Here is a 20660-nt window from a genome sequence, read left to right on the forward strand (position 1 = left end):
ACATGCGCCACCACCGCCCGGCGGGACTAGAAACTGAATTAGAAAGAAAATCCTTCAGACTTGTCAGTTTATGCATGCATGTTGTAAAGGTTTCCAGGATGAGATTTAGTTAGAGCTGCAAGGTGGATCCAGAAAGCAAGTGATCTGTAACCTAGGCAGGGAGCATAAAGTGTGCCGGGTACAGAAGTAAGAGCAGGGCAGAAGCTAAGTGCAGTGTGCAGGTCACTAGGCATGCAACTGAGTATCCTGCCTTCCAGGGCTGACAGAGCTGGGCTGGAGCCTTATGAAATCATCCAGGTAAAAAGCAGACTACTTACAAACCTGGTTCCAAGGCATTTGTTAAAAACAGGAGGATGGGGACAGTGCCTGCCTGTCTACTCGGCGTCTCCCAGAGAAAAGCCATCCTAGGGTAGATCCTTAGCAAGTAGCAGTGTAGTTCATGGAACCCTAAATTTCTATGCTATTGTTGAAATAATGATGACTGTGTTATGAGTATAGTGGCCATGCCTATAACCCCAGCACTCACGGGGTAGACTGGAGGGGATCAAAAGTTCCAGGCCACACAAAACAAACCAACAAACAAATCCTTCTGTGAATAAGGAAAGACTACCAACATCTTACTAGAGAAGATATGCCCGTGGGATGTGGGCATACGAAAATGTATCTCATGTTATCAGAGAAGTTCAAGTTAAGATGAGCTCATATCTAGTGCCACAGCAACCACAGCCCGGAACACTAGCATCGGAGGACACGGGGAGAGCAACCCAAACTCTCCCGCGTTGCTGGTGGAGTGCAGCAGCTTGCACCACTTCCAAAGTCAGTTTGCCACCTGGCTCCACCAAGCGCATTCTTACCACGCCAGCCAGCAATCAAGACTCAGTATCAGCCGGGCGGTGGTGGCGCACGCCTTTAATCCCAGCACTCGGGAGGCAGAGGCAGGTGGATCTCTGTGAGTTCGAGACCAGCCTGGTCTACAAGAGCTAGTTCCAGGACAGGCTCCAAAGCCACAGAGAAACCCTGTCTCAAAAAAAAAAAAAAAAGACTCGGTATTTATTCTGTCCACGTAAAAACCTGTGCATAGATGTTTAATATCAGTTTCATTTACAATTACCAAAACAGCATAACCAAAATGTTTTTCATTGGGTAAATGGACAAATATACAATGGGCAAATATTCAGAGGGATTAAAGGTGTACGCCACCAGCAGCTTGAAAGGTTCAGTTTTTTTTAATATTCATTTATTTATTATGTATACAATATTCTTTCTACGTGTATGCCTGCAGGCCAGAAGAGGGTACCAGACCCCATTACAGATGGTTGTGAGCCACCACGTGGTTGCTGGGAATTGAACTCAGGACCTTTGGAAGAGCAGGCAATGCTCTTAACTGCTGAGCCATCTCTCCAGCCCGAAAGGTTCAGTTTTAAAGGCTGTGTTACAATCAAAGCGTGTTCATCCTTAAGAGTCAAATTACAGGAAACAAAAGGATGGTTTTAAAGGAAGGGTCATGTAACTCCTGTGCTCTTGTGGGCTCAGCAAGCTCCTCTGGGCTGTACCACAAATCTTAAAGAGCTGAAGATTATCACAACTAGTTACTTATTTGAACTTCTGAAGGGAAATTTATAACTTAAAAATTATATCTTTCTATATAAGTATATAAATTATATATTTAGAAATGTATACTGATAAAATATACAACATATAAAAGGGAATTGCAATAACTTGGTTTTTGTTTGAAACAAAGTCTCACTTTGTAACCTTGGCTGACCTGGAGCTCTTTATGTAGACCAGGCTGGCCTTAAACTCCAAGAGATCTGCCTGCCTCTGCTTCCCAAGTACTGGGATTAAAGGTGCTGGGGCTGGAGAGATGGCTGAGCAGTTAAGAGTGCTGACTGCTCTTCCAGAGGACCTGGGTTCAATTCCCAGCACCCACATGGCAGCTCACAACTGCCTATTACTCCAAAATCTGATACCCTCTCATAGACACACATACAGGCAAAACACAAAAACACATAAAATAAAAATAAAAAAAAATAAAAAATAAAAATGTGTGTTTGCTGCAACACCCAGAAATGTTATTATTTTACAGATACAAAAATATACGAAGCTTCAGCCCCAAACCACATAGAGCAAACATGAATGACATTTCTCAAAAGGCAGAGGTAAGTAAATTTCAAAAGCTCTCGTTTCTTGTGTGTGTGTGTGTGTGTGTGTGTGTGCGCGCGCACGCGCACGTACGTGCATGCATAGGAGCGGACCGGGGAGGCAGGAAGAGACTTGGAAAGGTAGGAAGAGATGAGCAATACAGAGTTGACTGGAGGATTGTGGGAAGGGTCATACTTTGGTGATTGTAATTGGTAACATTAGGATGTACAATGAGACAAGGTTCTGTCTGCAGTTTTGGTTCAGTACCTTTAATCTGGGTTCTGGGAAACATGCATACCGAACTTCTGGAAGGCAGTGAAGAGCTAGGGTCTTAGGAAGAATTTTAAATACATTGGTCTTAGTGATGACTCCTTCAATGTGGTTTTACTGAGACTGGGACCATTGGCGGTGATAATTCGCTCTGAAAAGAAGGGCTCAGCATCTTCTAGCAACAAAGAAGGGCCTCTTAACTTCCACCCTTTTTCTGGCTTAGTCACTGAGAACTGAGAGGCCCCAGATGCTGACACTCAGAAGTGACAAGCTAAGGAACTTGAATGGACCAGTGACAGTGACGCGCAGCAGATGAGCGGGAGCCAGATAGGGTGCAGATCAGCAAGCTGCTTGTCCCTGTCGTTAGGAGAATTTAGCATTCTGACACTCAATTTTTTAACCTCTTTTAGAAACTAACTTCTGAAAAAGATGAGAAGAGGCTACAGCCTTAGTTTCCGATGAGGGAACCATTGATTGCTCTAGCCTCCTGTCAGATTTCCTCTCTTTCTCTTCTCAGTGGTGGGCCACCCTGCACATTTTAATGAGCTTTTAGGAAGTCACCCGTGGGCAGCACAGCAGGAAGCTGACTCACCTCTTGCAGGGTTAGGCTGGCCTTCAGCTTTGCCTAGCCTGTCTAATACAACAGCAATAATGCTTTTTGTAATATGGGCTTTTCCTTGAAAGCCCAATCTTATGCTTTGTTCTCAAATTCATATCCTTTACTGCGATTGATCTTGTTAATTGAGGATTGTAATGACAATCCTCAATCCGAGTCTTTAGGAATAGGGTGGGAAAATAGAATACAAAGCAGTTTTTAATTAGAGTTCCTTATTTGATTTTTATATTGTACTGGCCTCAAGCCTCAGTAGAATGCTACCTTTAATTGGGGTTTCGTTTCTGAAGAGGTGGTGATTTAGCAAAATTTCTGCTCTCGTATTTCGTGTAACTTAAGGAAATTAACTAAAGTTTTAGAGACCATCTAATCATGCTGTGGTGATCCAAATAAGCGTCTGAAACTTGTTTCTATTTGTTTTGATGTCTTATTCTTATCCTTGCCTAATCTCTTCTTTTTCAACTCCCTTCTCTTTGCTCTCCTCTAACGAAGATTCTGCTTTCTTCATCTAAACCTGTCCCCAAATCCTATGTGCCAAAACTTGGCAAGGGCGATGTAAAGGATAAGTTTGAAGCCATGCAGAAGGCCAGGGAAGAGAGAAATCAAAGGCGATCTAGAGACGAAAAGCAAAGAAGACAAGAACAATATATTAGAGAGAGAGAATGGAACAGGAGAAAGCAGGAGGTCATCTGATTTTATTTCATTCTTGTGAAAATGTTACTTTTCTTTATTTTAATGAGTTATTGACACTAACATTTTATATAAATTATAACAAAAATGCCTATATTTGTAATCTAATTTAAACTGTGTGTGACCCCTCCTCCCCTCTCTGCAGTCCCCCGTGTGATCCCCTCCTCCCCTCTCTGCAGTCCCCCGTGTGATCCCCTCCTCCCCTCTCTGCAGTCCCCCGTGTGATCCCCTCCTCCCCTCTGCTGCCTCTCTCCACTGCTTTTATTGCCTGTCATTAACCATGGTCTAAAATAGTAAACTGAAGTTTCCAGAAAAGTAAACAAAAGCCTTAAATAAATTTCATTACAATATATTTAAATAATTATTTTCTTTTATAGTTACTTGTTATTTTCTTACTGTACCTAATGTAAAAGTTAAAGTTCATCACAACTATAAGATCTATAAAAATTATTTTCCTTATTTTAATATATAATTTTCCTACAAGAAAAAACAGCATGCACAGTCTCAGAATTACCTGAGGTTTCAGTGATCCGGTGGATATCCTAGTGGGTTCTCCTGCAGTGGGGGTGGGGCTACTCAAATATAATCTAGTCTGATGTTGGGCCATATGTTCATGGTAATTTATTTAACCACCCAGATTAAAGAAATGCTTGCTTCTGATGATGAGGAAGAGATTTCTGCTAAAGTAGAAAAGGCTTATGTCCCAAAGTTAACAGGTAAGAACTTTGAGGGATAAATGTTAAAAGGCTTGCAAAAGAAAGAAACCTGGCAAAATAGACAATTTTTTTTGTGTATTCTTAGGGACGGTTAAAGGTAAATTTGATGAAATGGAAAGACACAGACAGGAAGAGCAAAGGAAGAGAACGGAAGAGGAGAGAAAGCGCAGACTTGAACAGGATCTGCTGGAAAAGAGGAAAATACAGCGTGAATTAGCAAAAAGAGCTGAGCAGGTAGATACTACATTGCCGTTTTTCTGAACCTAACAGAACAAATGAGAACTAATCAGGATGCTGCCTCATTAAAATATTTAATATAAGCTTATTAATAGTGGCTAGCCTAAAAACATTATCTTAAGGGAAACGATTCAGTATGGGATGCCCAGTACTATGTGCAGAATGTGCCTGTTTAGGATGGCGATGCAGCTTTTGTTAGAAATGATTTTACCAACTGTTTCTACATTCCTTAAACTGACTATCGTCCTAACTTTTCTTGGTATCTTTGAGAATTTTATAATAATATAAGACATTTTTACACATAAACTATTCATAATCACAGAGCACAATATAGCCTTTTAATAGCAATATTTAAAATTTCTATCATTTATAAAACAGATTTTTATAAAAGAGTATGTTTATTCTATATGTAAGAGTGTTTTACTTGCATGTGTGTCTGTACACCTTGTGCATGCAGTGCCTGCAGAGGTCAGGAGAGGGCATCGGATCCCCAGACCTGAAGTTCTAGACAGTTCTGCGCCGTTATCATGTATGTGCTAGGAACCAAACCCAGATCGTCCAGAAGAGCAGAGGAGCCCTTCACCACTGAGCTGCCTCTCTAGCCCCTTAAAGCAATATTTTAAGGGCCTTAAATCCATATGCTCTGCTCCTTTCAGCTTCTGCCACTTGTCTAGAGAGAAAAGTGATAATGAAAATAAAGCATTATTATATACTTGCATTCCTAAGAATCCACTAACTTCAGTTTTGCAAATAAGCTCTTCTTTAACACAAACAACTACCCATTTGGTGGCAAATGATGACACATGTCTATATACCAGATTAAATGTTAGGAGCAATGAGAATTTTCCTATACTTTTTCTTAGTGAAACTTTATAAAGAAATAGAATTATAAAATGAGAACTGTTGAATTAATTATAACCATACATAATTACTACAAATATATAAGTATGTATATATATATATGATTTAGGAATGTAGTTATATTAAAACTATAAAGTAAACGAATAAGACTTAAGTCTATAAAGAGTGGCTTCTTGCACTGTATACTGTGTATGTATGTAGAATTAGTCTTCTTTCTTCTATACTTTCAAAGCACTGCTATTTTCTAGGGTTACTGACCCATTTTAAACCCAAGAATGGAATAGTAGGCAGTTGTTTCTCAAAAAACAGAAAAACCTGTGATTGAGCGTGACTATAGTAAAGACTGGATGCTCAGAAGGTAATTGAAATAAATACGATCATGAAAAAAGCAGTGTCTTCACACCAAACATGCCCTGGCTAATGATGCTTTAGCCCTATTAAATTAAGGATACAGCAGCAGTGAGTGTAGTAATGTCTTCTTAGAAATGTGTAAAGTTTAATTTTAAAACGTAAGACATTTCCCACTCAAATTTACTATGACTCAGTGCAGTGCAGTATGACGTTATTTGTTTCTAGTTTACTTCTACAAACCAGTATGCAAGAGGAGTTCCTGAGCCAGAAACGGCTACAGTGATCACCAAGATCTTACCACTTCTAAGATTGCAGCATCTTACATAGAATTAAAAAGGAATATACCTCGTGTATTAGGTACTAAAATAAGAAAAAAGTGTGGGAAAATCCTGAGGGTGTATTATCTAGTTAACTCTGAAGATGTCCTGGTGGACAAAATTAGAGTCCACCATTTACAGACAGATATTGGTGGGAAATAGGATCTTGGAGAGAGGCAAGGAAAGAAATATAGGGATGAAACAAATTTGCTTCCTATGAAGAAAAAACAAGAAAAAGAAAAGAAGTTGAGAAACAGTTCTTTGTTAACTTTGAAAGTCAACACTTAACTGAATTCTGAACATTTGTTCCTCTTAACTATACTAGTAGCGTAGCCCTGAACAAAATTCATCATTTTTCATTTTGTTGGAGAACTCCATGGTTCTCTCTTTTGTTGTTCTTTAATGGTTTAAAGTGAGCAAAGATAAAGAAGACACTGACAACAGAACTCTAAGCAAACAAGAAGTAGAAGCCCTGTAAGTGTCTGTCCACTTTAGCAGAGATCAGACAGACCCAGGGGAGCTCTAGGAATAGAATTGGGGCTCATGAATTGTTTCTCTTTCCTGTATTCTTGGTGTCTGACTTCTCACATTTTGTGGATCTTTTTATTGAGGAATTAATTTGATTGCTCATTGGAAAACAACTCATTTATAATTATTTTATTAGAGAATCATTAAAATATTACTGTGTAAAAAAATCTATTCCATTTATATAGCAAGTCAGTTTAATGAGTAATTCTGTAATAAAACAAATTATTCTCAAAAATTAAATTTTGTAGTATAAAATTATTCTGATAAAACTATTCATTATTAAAATGTAAGGTACTTTAAGTTTTGTCTTTTGAGATCTGGTCTCTCTAGGTAGCCCTGGCTGTCCCGGAATTTGATACCGTAGATGAGGCTGACTTCAAACTCACAGAGATCATCCTGGATAAATTTTCTCTCTAAATTCTTTTTTTTTTTTGTTTGTTTGTTTTTCAAGATAGTTTATCTGTGTGGTCCTGACTGTCCTAGAACTCGCTCTGTAGACCCCCTGCCCGGGCTTCGTGACACTTCAGACTTGTCTAAAGTTCAAACACTGCATTGCTAACACCATCCGTTTCCTTTCTCTCAGCAGTCTGCTAAGCTCCAGCTCATCAAGCTAACTCATGATATTTCTTCAGAGAAATGTGCTCCAACTTTAGATGATGGCCTTTTCCCAGTTCTGTGTGGCTGAAATATGAGAAAATATTATAAGTACCAGCATTAGCCTCCCTTCTAATCTAGCTAATATTTCTACCATACTTTATTATCGTGTCGCTTACATTTTTGCCAGATATATCTTGATAAGAAATAGGGTCACAATCATCTGATTGTGATAAGTGTTCCTGCTGCTACCGCAGGGGCAGAGGATGGGGGCGTTTCTGTGTGTCTCAGTTTAGATTGCTACTAAATTAAAAATTGTTCCCCATAAGCTCACAGTAAAACGTTGAAATTTTACCAGAAGATGCAGCTAAATTACTTTTCAGTTGTATGTTTGAAATCACCAAGCAGAAAATTCACTGTAATGTAACGATATGAAATTCTCATTCAATAGATTGAGGACATAAACAATACGGGAACCGAATCCGCATCAGAGGTAACAGACGTTTCTTTTAATGAAACATTCACTGAAAATTATCTGATTCACAAATTATCTTGTAATCTAAGAAGGCCATGCAGAGGCTTTTATTTCACTATTGATTATAAATCTCACAATGACAGAAGTCAAGAATGTTCTGTGAAGGCAAGAGCATGCCTGAGCCCTTCCAAACACTGCCATGTGTTTAAAGAAAAGTATGCTTCTGCCTGCACAGTGGGTCATGAAGACAGGGTCCGGGAGGCTGTTAGGGACACTCTGCCGAGACCACATGGTTCCTGAACTAACCTCGCTGGCTGTTGAAGCTGGCATTGTAAAAGGGCAGTTTCCTGTTCGTCATCTATCTTCTTTCCTCAGAGCTCCTAAGAGCTCGAGTTCTGGCTTTCACACACCATTGTGGAGGGTAGCGTGTATCACTGTGAAGGAATGGTCCAATAACCTTAAAAATATAACCCAGTCAACTAGCAAGGTTAAAATCCAAACAACCAATTTGATGGTGTGCCTAAAATTATGCTTACAAAATTGGCAACATTTTATTTTAGGAGCGTGTGTTACAATTTATAATTTTTATTTTTGAAAAAAGTAGATGTAATGATAAATTTGTAGTAAAATCAATTGTAAGAGAATGCGTTTCAGCTAGGTGTAGTGGTGCATGGCTGGTTCCAGCACTCAGGGCAGAAGCAGGCAGATCTCTGAGTTAGAGTCCAACCTGGCCTACGTAGCAAGTTCAGGACAGCCAGGGTTACATAGAGAGACCTGTCACAAAACAAACAATTTGTTTGAAAATTTAATAGGATAAATGCTTTACAGCTTTATCTATACTATGTTAGTATATCACTTGGGTGAACAGTCAATCGCTTTTCTCATTAAATACTACTTTATTATATTAAGTACTGAAAAATTTGGAAGGAGGAGCAGATTATGGAGAAAGCTAAGTTGGATGTTTAAGCCAAACTATCCACCATCAAATTGATTTCAAGTATGCTCACATGCACATCACCTTTTGTGTAATTGATGTACAGATTGTCTAAAATCAAGCAATGGTACTACAGTCTTGTTACTTAATTAGATAGGGTATATTAATCCTATCTTTCAAAATGCAGAGTGCTTCTTGAGACTGCCATGGGTGGATCTCAGGAAGCTTCAGTAGCATGCACAATGAGTTCAGAGAAAGATGTATTTAGGAGTAACTAGTTTTAAAAAATAAAAGGTTTTTTTTTTTGTCCTTCATAGCCTTGACAGCAATGTAATTCACCACTTATGGAAGTGAAGTACTCTACCACGTACATTCTTACTAAGAGTATGGATGCTAATTGTCTTTCTTACAAATAGGAAGGAGATGACTCACTGCTTATAACAGTGGTGCCTGCCAAATCGAACAAAACATCTGGAAAGATACAGAATCCTGAGGACCTGGACAAAGAGCAAGGGAGTGAGAGGCTTAATCATGAAGACGACAAACGAATAAGAAATGAAGAAGAGGGTCGATCTCTCAAGGAAGCAAAGTGTCTGTCATTAGTCATGGTAAGAAGGTTTTGTACAAGAACAAATCCAGAGTTTAGTTAACAGCAATTGTCCTTTGGGTAACAAGTTTGTTTTCATAGGATGATGAAACTGAGGCCAAAAAAGGATCCCATTTTCCTGGAAAACTGAAATTAACTTTTGAGGAGCTGGAGCGGCAGAGACAAGAAAATCGCAAGAAGCAAGCAGAGGAGGAAGCAAGACGGCGCTTAGAAGAGGAGAGGCGCGCCTTTGAGGAAGCAAGGAGGCACATGGCAAGTGTATCTGTGCTGGCTTTGCCTTCCATCAAGCACGAGGCTGACTGCAGGTCCAAGCAGGCTCTCTCTGGTGGGGAAGCCTCATTTCATTGTGTTTTCCTAGCACTATGAACTGGACTCAGAGCCTAGTGCATGCTAAACAAGTGCTTTACCACTGCCTCTATTCAAATCACAAAAGGCATGGCTTTAAAACCATATACATCTTTATATACAATATACATACATATAATTCATCTGTATTTTCTTTGAGCTTTCACTTTGGGGCATCTTATCCAATATGCTTTAAATTTTTATTTTTAATACTGTATACTCTATTAATATATAGGTATTACTCAATGCATCTGGCTTCCCTTTGTGTGTGAGTTAAGAAGTATATTTAATGGTATGGCTGTAGGATATATTTAAGTCAAATAATGAATTTCATTTGAGGAGTACAGGTCTATAATTCCAGCTGCTTGGGAGGATGAGGAAGAGCACACATCCAAGGTTAACCTGGACTCCTGAGTTAGCCCGAGTTAAAGCCAGCCTAGACAACTTAGGGAGATGTACTCAGTTATAGTACACTTGCCTAGCATGCACAAGGCCAGAGACTTAATCCCCACTTTATTCTTTACTATAAGAAGAGAAGGGGGGTGGGAGAGATGGCTCAGCAGTTAAGAGCATTGCCTGCTCTTCCAAAGGTCGTGAGTTCAATTCCCAGCAACCACATGGTGGCTCACAAGCATCTGTAATGAGGTCTGGTGCCCTCTTCTGGCCTGCAAGCATACACACAGACAGAATATTATATACATAATAAATAAATAAATAAATAAACAAACAAACAAACAAATAAATATTTTTAAAAAAAGAAGAGAAGGGAGCATGAATTCCAGTCTTGTTTTGAGAATTTAAAAATGAATAGCTATAATTTCAGTTACCATGAGTTTCTTAATCAGCTTTCATTATTAAAGTTATGAGGATTATAGCTCACCATTTTAGACTTTCTAGACATTGATTTAAAATATTCTTACTTTTGACAGGGTGTGGTGGTGCACACCTTTAATTGTAGCATTTGAGAGGCAGGGGCAGACAGGTATCTGTGAGTTCCAGGCCAGCCTGGTCTGTAAAGTAAGACTCTGCCCCAAAATCAAATAAATGTTATTCACTTTTAGATAAATCTGTGCGTTTCAATATAACTGGTAATCAGCTTAATATTTAAATATTCCAATTAATGTTTAAATGAGCAAGTAATTGTGGTATGAATTTTATATAAAATAATACCAGATGACAGTCTTTTATCTGATTAGTATAAAGAAAATCGCTGTAGTTCAGAGGGAGGAAATTTTCATTTTTTTTTTTTTCCGAGACAGGGTTTCTCTGTAGCTTTGGTGCCTGTCCTGGAACTAGCTCTTGTAGACCAGGCTGGTCTCGAACTCCCAGAGATCCGCCTGCCTCTGCCTCCCGAGTGCTGGGATTAAAGGCTTGCGCCACCGCCTGGCTCTTTTTTTTTTTTTTTTTTAAATTTTTTGAGTCAGGGTTTCACTGTAATTCTGGTTGTCCTTAAGCTCACTGTGTAGACTAGACTGGCCTTGAACTCACAGAGTTCTGTGAGAACTGGGATTAAAGTGTCTCCGTGTGTACTTACCTGAACTCTAAGTACAAACTGTTTAGTTTATGAGAATTATCTCAGTTGAGCCCTTTAAAATTTGTTATGCAGTCACCTTTATTCAAAAGCTTGACAAATTTTATTTAATCTTGAGTACATTTTTACTTGTAACTTCTCCACATTTGATTATTTTATCATATAGGACATTAAAAAGGAAGAGGATTTGGCCAGACATGGTAGCACTTGGGAGGAAGAGGCAGGTGGATCACTCTGTGTTTAAGACCACTAGGTTTGCATAGTGAGTTCCAGGGCAGCCAGGGCTATTTCGAGAGACCCTGACTCAAAAATCAAAAATACAAATAAAAGCTAAAGAAAAAGTAAGAGGTTTTGGAGTAAGTATTCTAGGAGCAAGGAAATAGAAATACTCCGTCAAGCTGCTAAGCACATGCCCTTCCCTGGCAATGCTTTCCTGTCCCAGTGAGTCTCAACTTTTAGTAATGCATAGTTTCTTTATTAGGTAAATGAGGAGGATGAGGATGAAAACCAAGATACGGCAAAAGTTTTTACAGAGTACCGCCCTGGAAAACTCAAGCTCAGTTTTGAAGAAATAGAAAGGCAAAGGAGAGAAGGTGAGAAAAGAAAAGCAGAGGAGGCGGCCCGGAGGAGAATAGAGGAAGAGAGGAAGGCATTTGCTGAAGCAAGGAGAAGCATGGTAAGACAAAGTTACCTCAACAGTATGTGTGTGCATCGTGTGTGCACTTGTGCAAGCTGTGGAGAGCCAGACAACCACCTTGGATGCCATCCTCAGGAATGGCTGCAGTCTGAGGATTCCTGTCTCTGCCTTCTCAGTGCTGGGGTTATTGGTGTGCACCTAGTTTACTTGTGTTCCGGGGACTGAACTCAGGTCCTCAAGCTTGAAAGATGAGGACTTTATTGACTGAGCTATCAAGCCTAGCTAGGGATTCAGTTTTTGAGACTGTAAATGAAATGATTAGACTCTGAGGAACATCCTGTCTGTCATCTCTGAAATCTGTAGCAAGCATATGAATGGCAAATAGGTTTTAAACACCAGTCCCTTGTCAGTATTTCTCTGGCCATGTCAAAAGGGTTCTGATTACCAATGCATAAAGGGTTGGGCACTATCTCCCTCTCTCAAAGATCCATTTTCTAGACCAGATCTGAGTCAAGAAAAGAAAAGTCAGGGAATTTTCCCATACAGTCCCTCCTTCCATTCCTCTCTCTGCTGCCCCTCTCTCCTTTATTTTTTGCCATTTTAATCCCACTCAGTCTACTTAGATGGCCAAAATCATTTAGTCACAATTATCTAACTCTTCAAAACACCCATCATTCTTTCTTAAACAACAATACCTAATTTGTCACAAAGGTAAGCTTTCCATGCCATGTTAATGTTTATAACATGGCTATCTGATCCACCAGTTTTCTTGTACACTCAAATCAGAAACTCGGGAGCCTGAAATTATGTGCCTTCAACCTTTCACTCATGCCCAAGTGGCTATAAACTCCCACTTATTCAACACTCTGACTTATTCTCCCGTCTTCACCACTGTAGTCCATAGCATTGTTGCTATTCCTTGCCCATGAGTCCAGGAGAGGATTGTTTCACTCCTTGTCCATGTCTGCAGGCAGACCACAGTTCAGATCAGAGATAGAAGTCTTCACTTCCAGGAAAACAGAATTACATTACTTGTCATGGTAAGATATATCTGACAACAACTTACAAGCAAAGTTTCTAGTTCAGTTTGGAGATTGCTTGTCCTCAGGATGTGATAGTATGATGAAACTGTTTTGGGGACCAGGAAGATAGCTCAGCTGAGTAAAGATATTATATTACTAAGCCTGATGATCTAAGTTCAATCCTAGACACTTACATGATAAGAGAGTTTTTTTTCTGAGACCTAAATGCCCCCCCCCCCAAATAAATAGACAGAGGAACATTTTAAAAAGTTTCAAACCTTACTGTTGGGAGCCGGCTATGATGTTAGACAGAGTGCTACCTATTTCCAAGCTTTGTTTAATCCTGTGACAACCCTAAGAAAGTCATCATGGTGGGAGGCTCAGGTAGTGGCTTGCCCAAGGTCACAGTCAAATTAGTTACTCATAGAAATTTACAAAATAATGAAAAGCAAAGCAGTCTGTTAATCATCCCCATTTCTAAATAATTTATTGTAGTGTATCAAACACTAGGTTTCACCTTAATACTTTCCTACGGGTTTCATATAATTTATAACCTCACTAGAAATATGCTGAAGCCTGACTTGTGGCTTTGTTAGCTGGCCTTCCTGTTGATTTTGGACCACTTTTTAGTCAGTGCCTCAGGCCCTCAGGTGTACACCAAGGGTGATCACCCTTGGCTACTTTATAAGGTTACAGGGTTAGCTAAATCTATGCATCTGTTAGTGGACTGGCAGTTCAAGAGTATAACTATGATTACTTTAAAACATCTTGGCAACAAAACTTCTTCACAATAAAACTATGAATGAAGGCTTTTTGTTTTTGTGCTAAAAGCTCATGATGATCTGGATGTAACTATGACTTAGCTGAAATGTCCTATTCAGTGACCAGATTTGGAGAGTCACTTCAATTAAAATGCTCTGTCATTAAAATATATTATCGCATGAATATTTTTGTTCATTTGACTAGAGACTAGATACATATGGTTACCATCCTCCACACCACAGATACCCCAATCTTACATTTTTGATAATATCCCCTTGTTCATTGATTTGAGTTGTAACCTCAAGTTTATGATTTCTGAATTTTTAGATCAACATAAAACACTTTTATTCAAGAAATATCAGTTTCTACAATACCATTTTTTAGTATGCACAATTCTGGAAAAAATGATAAAAATATTTATTTTAAATAGGTATTAGATGATGATTCCCCAGAGATATATAAAACAGTTTCCCAAGAATCTCTGATGCCTGGAAAACTGGAAATTAATTTTGAAGAATTATTAAAACAAAAAATGGAAGAAGAAAGACGACGAACAGAGGAGGAACGGAGGCATAAACTGGAAATGGAAAAAGAGGGATTTGAACAACTGAGACAAGAAATGGGAGAGGTAAGGTGGAAGAATATTCACTTAGAGATCTAACTGAGTGCATCCCTTATATCGCTCTACTGTGACCTTTATGTTATTAATCACATAAGGGTATCTGAATACTTTTATGACAGATATTCTTAATATAGGTATGTGTGTCCAACCTGGTAGAGTGTAGCTAGGAATGTGGCCTGACACAAAACTGAAAGCTATTGGTATCTTTTTAGTTATTTGTTGTTAACTAAAGTCTTTTTCCTGTGTGAACCTTGTAGGTAACAGTATCCTGATGCAATGTCAAAAAGATAGTAAATATGTTCTTCTAAAGGACTGAGATTCAATTCCCAGAACCCACATGGTGGCTCACAATCATCCATTAACTCCAGTTCAAGGGCATTTGATGCCCTATTCTGACCTACACAGGGTATGCATGTAGCACACACAAACATTATACAGGCAAAGCACTTATACATGTAAAAAAAAGATCTAAAAAAATAGTAATCAATATTGTATTTAATTGTGGGTCCAAAGCACAGTAGTATTGATACTAGCAATTTAATATGCCAAAGAGAAGTTCTTGTTTTGTTTTGCTTTGAGAGAGTCTATGTGTAGCCTTGACTGTTCTAAAACTAGCTCTGTAGACTAGGGTGGGCTCCAGCTTAGAGATTCACCTGCCTCTGCCTCCTAAGTGCTGGGAGTCCATGTAGCTGTCAAAGAGAAGTTGGAGTTATACAGGGCTTCCTTCATGTGAAAGGTTGGAAGTTGTTTTTTGTTTTGTTTGAGACGGGGTTTCTCTGTAGCTTTGGAACCTATCCTGGAACTGGAAGTTCTTAATAAGTAAATGTTTTTACTTAAAACTTACTTGATGTGTTTTGGTGTTCTTGCCTGCACATATGTTACAAGCAGTACCAGCGGGCCTGAAAAGTGTCAGATCCCCTGGAGCTGGAGTTAAAGATTGTAAACCTCCATGTGGGTGCTAGGTACTGAACCCAGTGCTCTTAACCTCTAAATCATCTCTCCAAACCCAGAAATGAAACTCTTACAACAGTACATATAGGATACCATTTGACCAGTGGCTTCCAGGAATCTACTTGGTTGTCTTGGAACATACTCCCTGCCCCACATTCACGCGCAGATGGGAAGATCCACTGTAATTCACTGATAATCAACATACAGAAATCTTACTCTCTTGAAGGAGGAAGAAGAAAATGAAACTTTTGGATTGAGTAGAGAATATGAAGAATTAATCAAATTAAAAAGAAGTGGTTCTATTCAAGCTAAAAATCTAAAAAGCAAGTTTGAAAAAATTGGACAGTTGTCTGAAAAAGAAATACAGAAAAAGATAGAAGAAGAGCGAGCAAAGAGGAGAGCAATTGACCTTGAAATTAAAGAGCGAGAAGCAGAAAACTTCCACGAGGTACATTATTATTGTATTTGTTATAACCTTAATCTTAAGTTAGTTTTACAGTTACTTATTGGTATATCTCTAACAATCTGAAAATAGCAAAAGACCATTTAGTTCATCATATAGCACTGAGTCCAAAAGGATGAGGGAAGAATGGATAGAGTGCAAAATGAGGAAAAAGTGTAATGGTAGCAAATTAAATTTAGAAGCAAAGCAGGATAAGTGACAGTTGGTCTGGGGACACACAAATGAGCCAATGGTATGACAATCTATTGTGCTGGATGTTAGCTGCTGCTGTGAAGCTACATTGGACATAGTGTGCTTAAGAGGTTTGTAGGGCTGATGCATTTCAGCGTGATGTAACAGTGGCAGCTTTCCCTGGCCCCCTTTGGGGTTTCTGTAGAAAATTCTTCCACAATGCTTTGTGATCCAAGCCAGAAATGGCTCAATCTTAACTTTTAGAGTGCTGATGGCTTTGCTCCCTAGCCAGCATGTATCCTGTCTCTCTGTACCATTCCAGACTCCATGCTTTTTAACCAAGCAGGCTGTATCCTCAATACCTGCCTTTGTTTCTGAAATGCTTTCTGCCGGAAATATTTCCTCTTACTGTCCTGTGAAAATAACTTTCAGGGCTGGAGAGGTGGCTCAGTGGTTAAGAGCATTGCCTGCTCTTCCAAAGGTCCTGAGTTCAATTCCCAGCAACCACATGGTGGCTTACAAGCATCTGTAATGAGGTCTGGTGCCCTCTTCTGGCCTGCAGGGATACACACAGACAGAATATTGTATACATAATAAATATTAAAAAAAAAAAGAAAGAAAATAACTTTCAGTCATTAGGGTCAAAGGCTATCTTCTCATTTGTAAAGTATTCTCATAAAAAATGTTGTGGTAAGAGGAACATTCTAGAAGAGGGACAGTGGAAGTCAACAAGACTGTACTAATTTATTTAGGGACTCCCAAACAGATCCCAAGGACTTTATAATGGTATGACTGAACTGAATAGGTTATGAAGGACTTTATAATGGTATGACTGAACTGAATAGGTTAGAAGTTGTCAAAGTACTTTGTGGCTAGGTGTGAAAGGACTTCACCTTACAAGAACTGTTCTACCAAAGAATTCTAGCATCACAATAAAGTGGAAAACAGTCATAAAAGCAGGACCAAAGGCTAGGTAACAGAAAAACCCCTGGAGTCCTGATTCTTCAGTGTCCACCTCCTGACACTGGGATTATAGACATGTACCATGCTTGGCAAGACTTTTTTTTTTAGCCGGGCGATGGTGGCGCACGCCTTTAATCCCAGCACTTGGGAGGCAGAGGCAGGTGGATCTCTGAGTTCGAGACCAGCCTGGTCTACAGAGCTAGTGCCAGGACAGGCTCCAAAGCCACAGAGAAACCCTGTCTCGAAAAAAAAAAAAAAAAAAAAAAAAACTTTTTTTTTTTTTAAACAAAATGGGGTAAGTTCTCTTCTAGATGGTTGCTGAGGACCTTACTATTGTGGCACCATCACCAGGGAAACCAGCTGGTGCTAGATTTATCAAGTCTGGTGAGGTATTAAATTGTGTTAAGCAAGGTAAAGACAGTCTGACGCTGGTTCTGAATTTAGTGAGATGCATGTCTATGTTGTAAAATTATTGGTAACAGTGGGAAAGTAGTAAAATAGTAGTCTTGTGATAATTGGAGAACACTGGCATTTACTAGCCATATGGTACAAAACAAAAAAAAAATAGAATCTTTAAACATAGGTAAAATTAAAGATGGGTATGAAGAGACAGGATGAGTCAAGGGTAGTCTGGGCTCCAGATCTTGTTTTAAACAAAACCCCAGTCTACCAAGCAGTTGTTCTTTTGTTAAAGATAGCCATTATAAAATGTGTAAAAAATAGAACCAGTATGTTTGATGCTTTTCTGCTTCTGGCACAGGTGTCAGATTAGGTTGTACTCAATCTGAAGAATGTGTAATTCTCTTCTATCCCTTGGATAAAGGCCCTTAATGACCTTTAAAACACTTCCAGTGATAGACTTCCTCTCCAACCTCCAACTGTCTCCTGTTGAGAGCTATCAATGTTTGTTTGTAAGAGTGGTGCTGCACCTCTCATCCTAAGGCAAACTTAGGCTTTTAATGTTGAACGTGGTGAGTTTCAGGCCAGCTAGACATCTTGTCTTGGGGTGGGAACTACAAATTATGCCTTCAAACTTCCAGAAGATTCCAGACTTCTTTGAAGGCACCCATACAACCTTTGATTAAAGAATCCAATATCCACTCATAGTACTTTATACCCATTTGGTTAACCAATTAAAGGTTATACAGTGTCTGACTTTGTCTTCAGTATCCCAAGCTGGCAACAAACCTCTCACTTCCACCAAGCGTTGGACCACCAGATGCAGGTATGGAGATAAGAGTCACGTTTGAGGACTCATGAATGCTAAACCCGCATTCTGCCAATGGAGCTACATTCTCAGCCTCTGACTTGGTTTTCTAATGTCCTGCTGTATTCCAGGAGAACACTATGCTGCTTTAATATCCTGGCAGCAATACTGTCAGTGCCCTATGACTTTAGGTTTCTTTCCCATAACACCAGTCTAGTTTTCCAAAGGTTCTAGAGAAGAGAACATCAATGTTTAACTGTTTGACATTCCTTTCAGTCAACTCTGATTTTCTAAATGCAGTTTTGAAGAAGCAATAAACTTAAACGTTTTCTCACTTTTCCTGAAAATCTAAATAGCTACAGTATCACAAAAAGCAAATCAAGTGTTAAATATTTTATGCTTGTAAATTACCAAATCACTAATGCATTCATTTGGCAAGCAATTTTTATTCTTTTTTAAGGACGACGATGTTGATGTAAAGCCTGCAAAAAAGAGTGAATCTCCCTTTACTCATAAAGTGAATATGAAAGCCAGATTTGAACAAATGGCTAAAGCAAGAGAAGAGGAGGAACAAAGGAGAATCGAAGAACAGAAGTTACTACGAACGCAGTTTGAACAGAAAGAAATTGATGCAGCATTACAGAAGGTATGCACCTACTTATCAGAGAAAGTTCTTAACCCATTTACAAGCAATTAAGGCATTGTCCTCATAGCTTTCAAGCCATTTGAATGGTTTTACAATCAATGAAACCCAGGGTACCATGTATGCTAGCCAATGCTCTAACACTGAGCTATATATACCTCAAACTTTTCTTTACCTCCAAAATTCTATTACTAAAAACAAATGACAACTAAATAAATGCACTTATTTTAATACAGAGACGAGAAGATGAGGAAGAAGAAGAAGGGAGCATCATTAATGGTTCTACCACTGAAGATGAGGAGCAAACCAGATCAGGAGCTCCATGGTTCAAAAAGCCTCTAAGAAACACCTCAGTTGTTGACAGTGAGCCAGTCAGATTTACTGTTAAAGTGACAGGAGAGCCCAAGCCAGAAATCACATGGTGGTTTGAAGGAGAGATGCTACAGGATGGAGAAGACTATCAGTACATTGAAAGAGGCGAAACTTACTGCCTCTATTTGCCAGAAACGTTCCCGGAAGATGGAGGAGAATATATGTGTAAAGCAGTCAACAATAAAGGCTCTGCAGCAAGTACCTGCATCCTTACCATTGAAAGTAAGAATTGATTTTTAATCCTTTATTTTATTAAGGGAATAAATGGGAAAAATATCATTCTTCTCTTTTCTTTTTTTAGTGGATGACTACTAGGCTTCCTTCTCTCCTTGGAACTCTCTCTCTCCAACTCTCTTGCTACATCTCTGTGGAGGGGCTAAAGGAGACCAGAGGTGGCACCAACTTGACCTAACACCTTCTCCCCACATCTTCCAACTAGCTGATCCAAAGAATGCCTTTTCCAATGCACATCGGGTTACCATGTTATGCCCAGTCAAAATGTAGTTGACAGGGAAGGGAAATGTACTCCTGTATGAACCTTAAGCAAATGCTTTGTATCTTCCATATTTATAGCCATTATGTTTAAAGTTTGCATGAATAAATGCAGTTTTTACATCTAAAGTTAGCCAGAGAGGACAGTCTGCTGCAGACGCCAGTCTTTCTGAAGATACACTGACAAAGGAAGACTGCTGGAAAGAAAAACCCAAGCAGCAAATTTTTTTTTTCTAAACTACTAAATCAAATTTGATAGAAACCAACATTTAAGCAGTGTTCCAAGGGTGATAGATATTAACACGTGTGTCTCAAAATGTATAATGACCATACTAAAGTTTATGCTGTGACCTGAATGAATAAATGATACTATGAGAAAATATTAGTATTCCATGCAGGAAAAAATGTGACTTAAAAAAAAAAAAACACAGTTGAAGATTTCAAGATTTAAGAGGATTAGATTCAGGGAAAAGTGATTTTAAAATTTTAGCTTTATGAGTTCAAGGTCAGCCTGGTCTGGTCTACATAGTGAGTTCCAGGACAGTCAAGACTACATAGAAAGACTGTCTCTAAATAACAACAAAGAAGTCTGTAAATAATTATAACTTATGTTCTATTGTTTGGTTGTTTTATATTTATATTCAATTTCTTGGAAAACAATTTTATTTTACATTATGAAACCATAATAAAGTTACATGTGCATCAAAAGGCCTTTTTTTTCTTATTTTAAAAGCTATGCAATGGGAGGCAGAGGCAGGCAGATCTCTGTGAGTTTGAGACCAGCCTGGTCTACAAGAGCTAGTTCCAGGACAGGCTCCAAAACCATGGAGAAACCCTGTCTCGAAAAACCAAAGCCGGGCGGTGGTGGCGCACGCCTTTAATCCCAGCACTCGGGAGGCAGAGGCAGGCGGATCTCTGTGAGTTCGAGACCAGTCTGGTCTACAGAGCTAGTTCCAGGACAGGCTCCAAAACCACAGAGAAACCCTGTCTCGAAAAACCAAAAAGAAAGCTATGCAATGGGCTATCAGCTCTTTTAAAAGTTTAAACAACTTATCATTAAAAAGCAAAACCACCACCAGTATTTTTTTTCACAGTAAATTTTTAATGACAGAAATAAAGGAGAAAAATTTTTAACTCAGTATAC

At 39.0% G+C, this 20660-nt stretch overlaps 1 protein-coding gene across 6 annotated transcripts in view; it reads left to right on the top strand.

Moving 5' to 3' along the window:
- The window catches only part of Nexn (nexilin F-actin binding protein), a 30148-nt gene extending 9924 nt beyond the window's left edge, over positions 1 to 20224 (top strand). For 3 of the 6 annotated variants that reach the window (XM_026784196.1, XM_026784197.1, XM_005357480.3), the window contains exons 2-14: positions 2087 to 2159; positions 3518 to 3709; positions 4353 to 4431; positions 4517 to 4665; positions 7771 to 7812; positions 9145 to 9336; positions 9417 to 9587; positions 11693 to 11887; positions 14063 to 14260; positions 15432 to 15653; positions 18470 to 18655; positions 18889 to 19246; positions 19326 to 20224. In XM_026784196.1, coding sequence (XP_026639997.1) covers positions 2087 to 2159; positions 3518 to 3709; positions 4353 to 4431; positions 4517 to 4665; positions 7771 to 7812; positions 9145 to 9336; positions 9417 to 9587; positions 11693 to 11887; positions 14063 to 14260; positions 15432 to 15653; positions 18470 to 18655; positions 18889 to 19246; positions 19326 to 19339 — 2071 coding nt within the window. In that variant the 3' untranslated portion in view covers positions 19340 to 20224. The remainder of the gene's footprint in view (positions 1 to 2086; positions 2160 to 3517; positions 3710 to 4352; positions 4432 to 4516; positions 4666 to 7770; positions 7813 to 9144; positions 9337 to 9416; positions 9588 to 11692; positions 11888 to 14062; positions 14261 to 15431; positions 15654 to 18469; positions 18656 to 18888; positions 19247 to 19325) is intronic. The other 3 variants (XM_013350105.2, XM_013350106.2, XM_013350107.2) reach the window with 3 other exon arrangements.
- Positions 20225 to 20660: the final 436 nt, after the last annotated feature.

Source organism: Microtus ochrogaster, chromosome 21, assembly GCF_000317375.1.
Source record: "Microtus ochrogaster isolate Prairie Vole_2 chromosome 21, MicOch1.0, whole genome shotgun sequence".
Classification (NCBI taxonomy): domain Eukaryota; kingdom Metazoa; phylum Chordata; class Mammalia; order Rodentia; family Cricetidae; genus Microtus; species Microtus ochrogaster.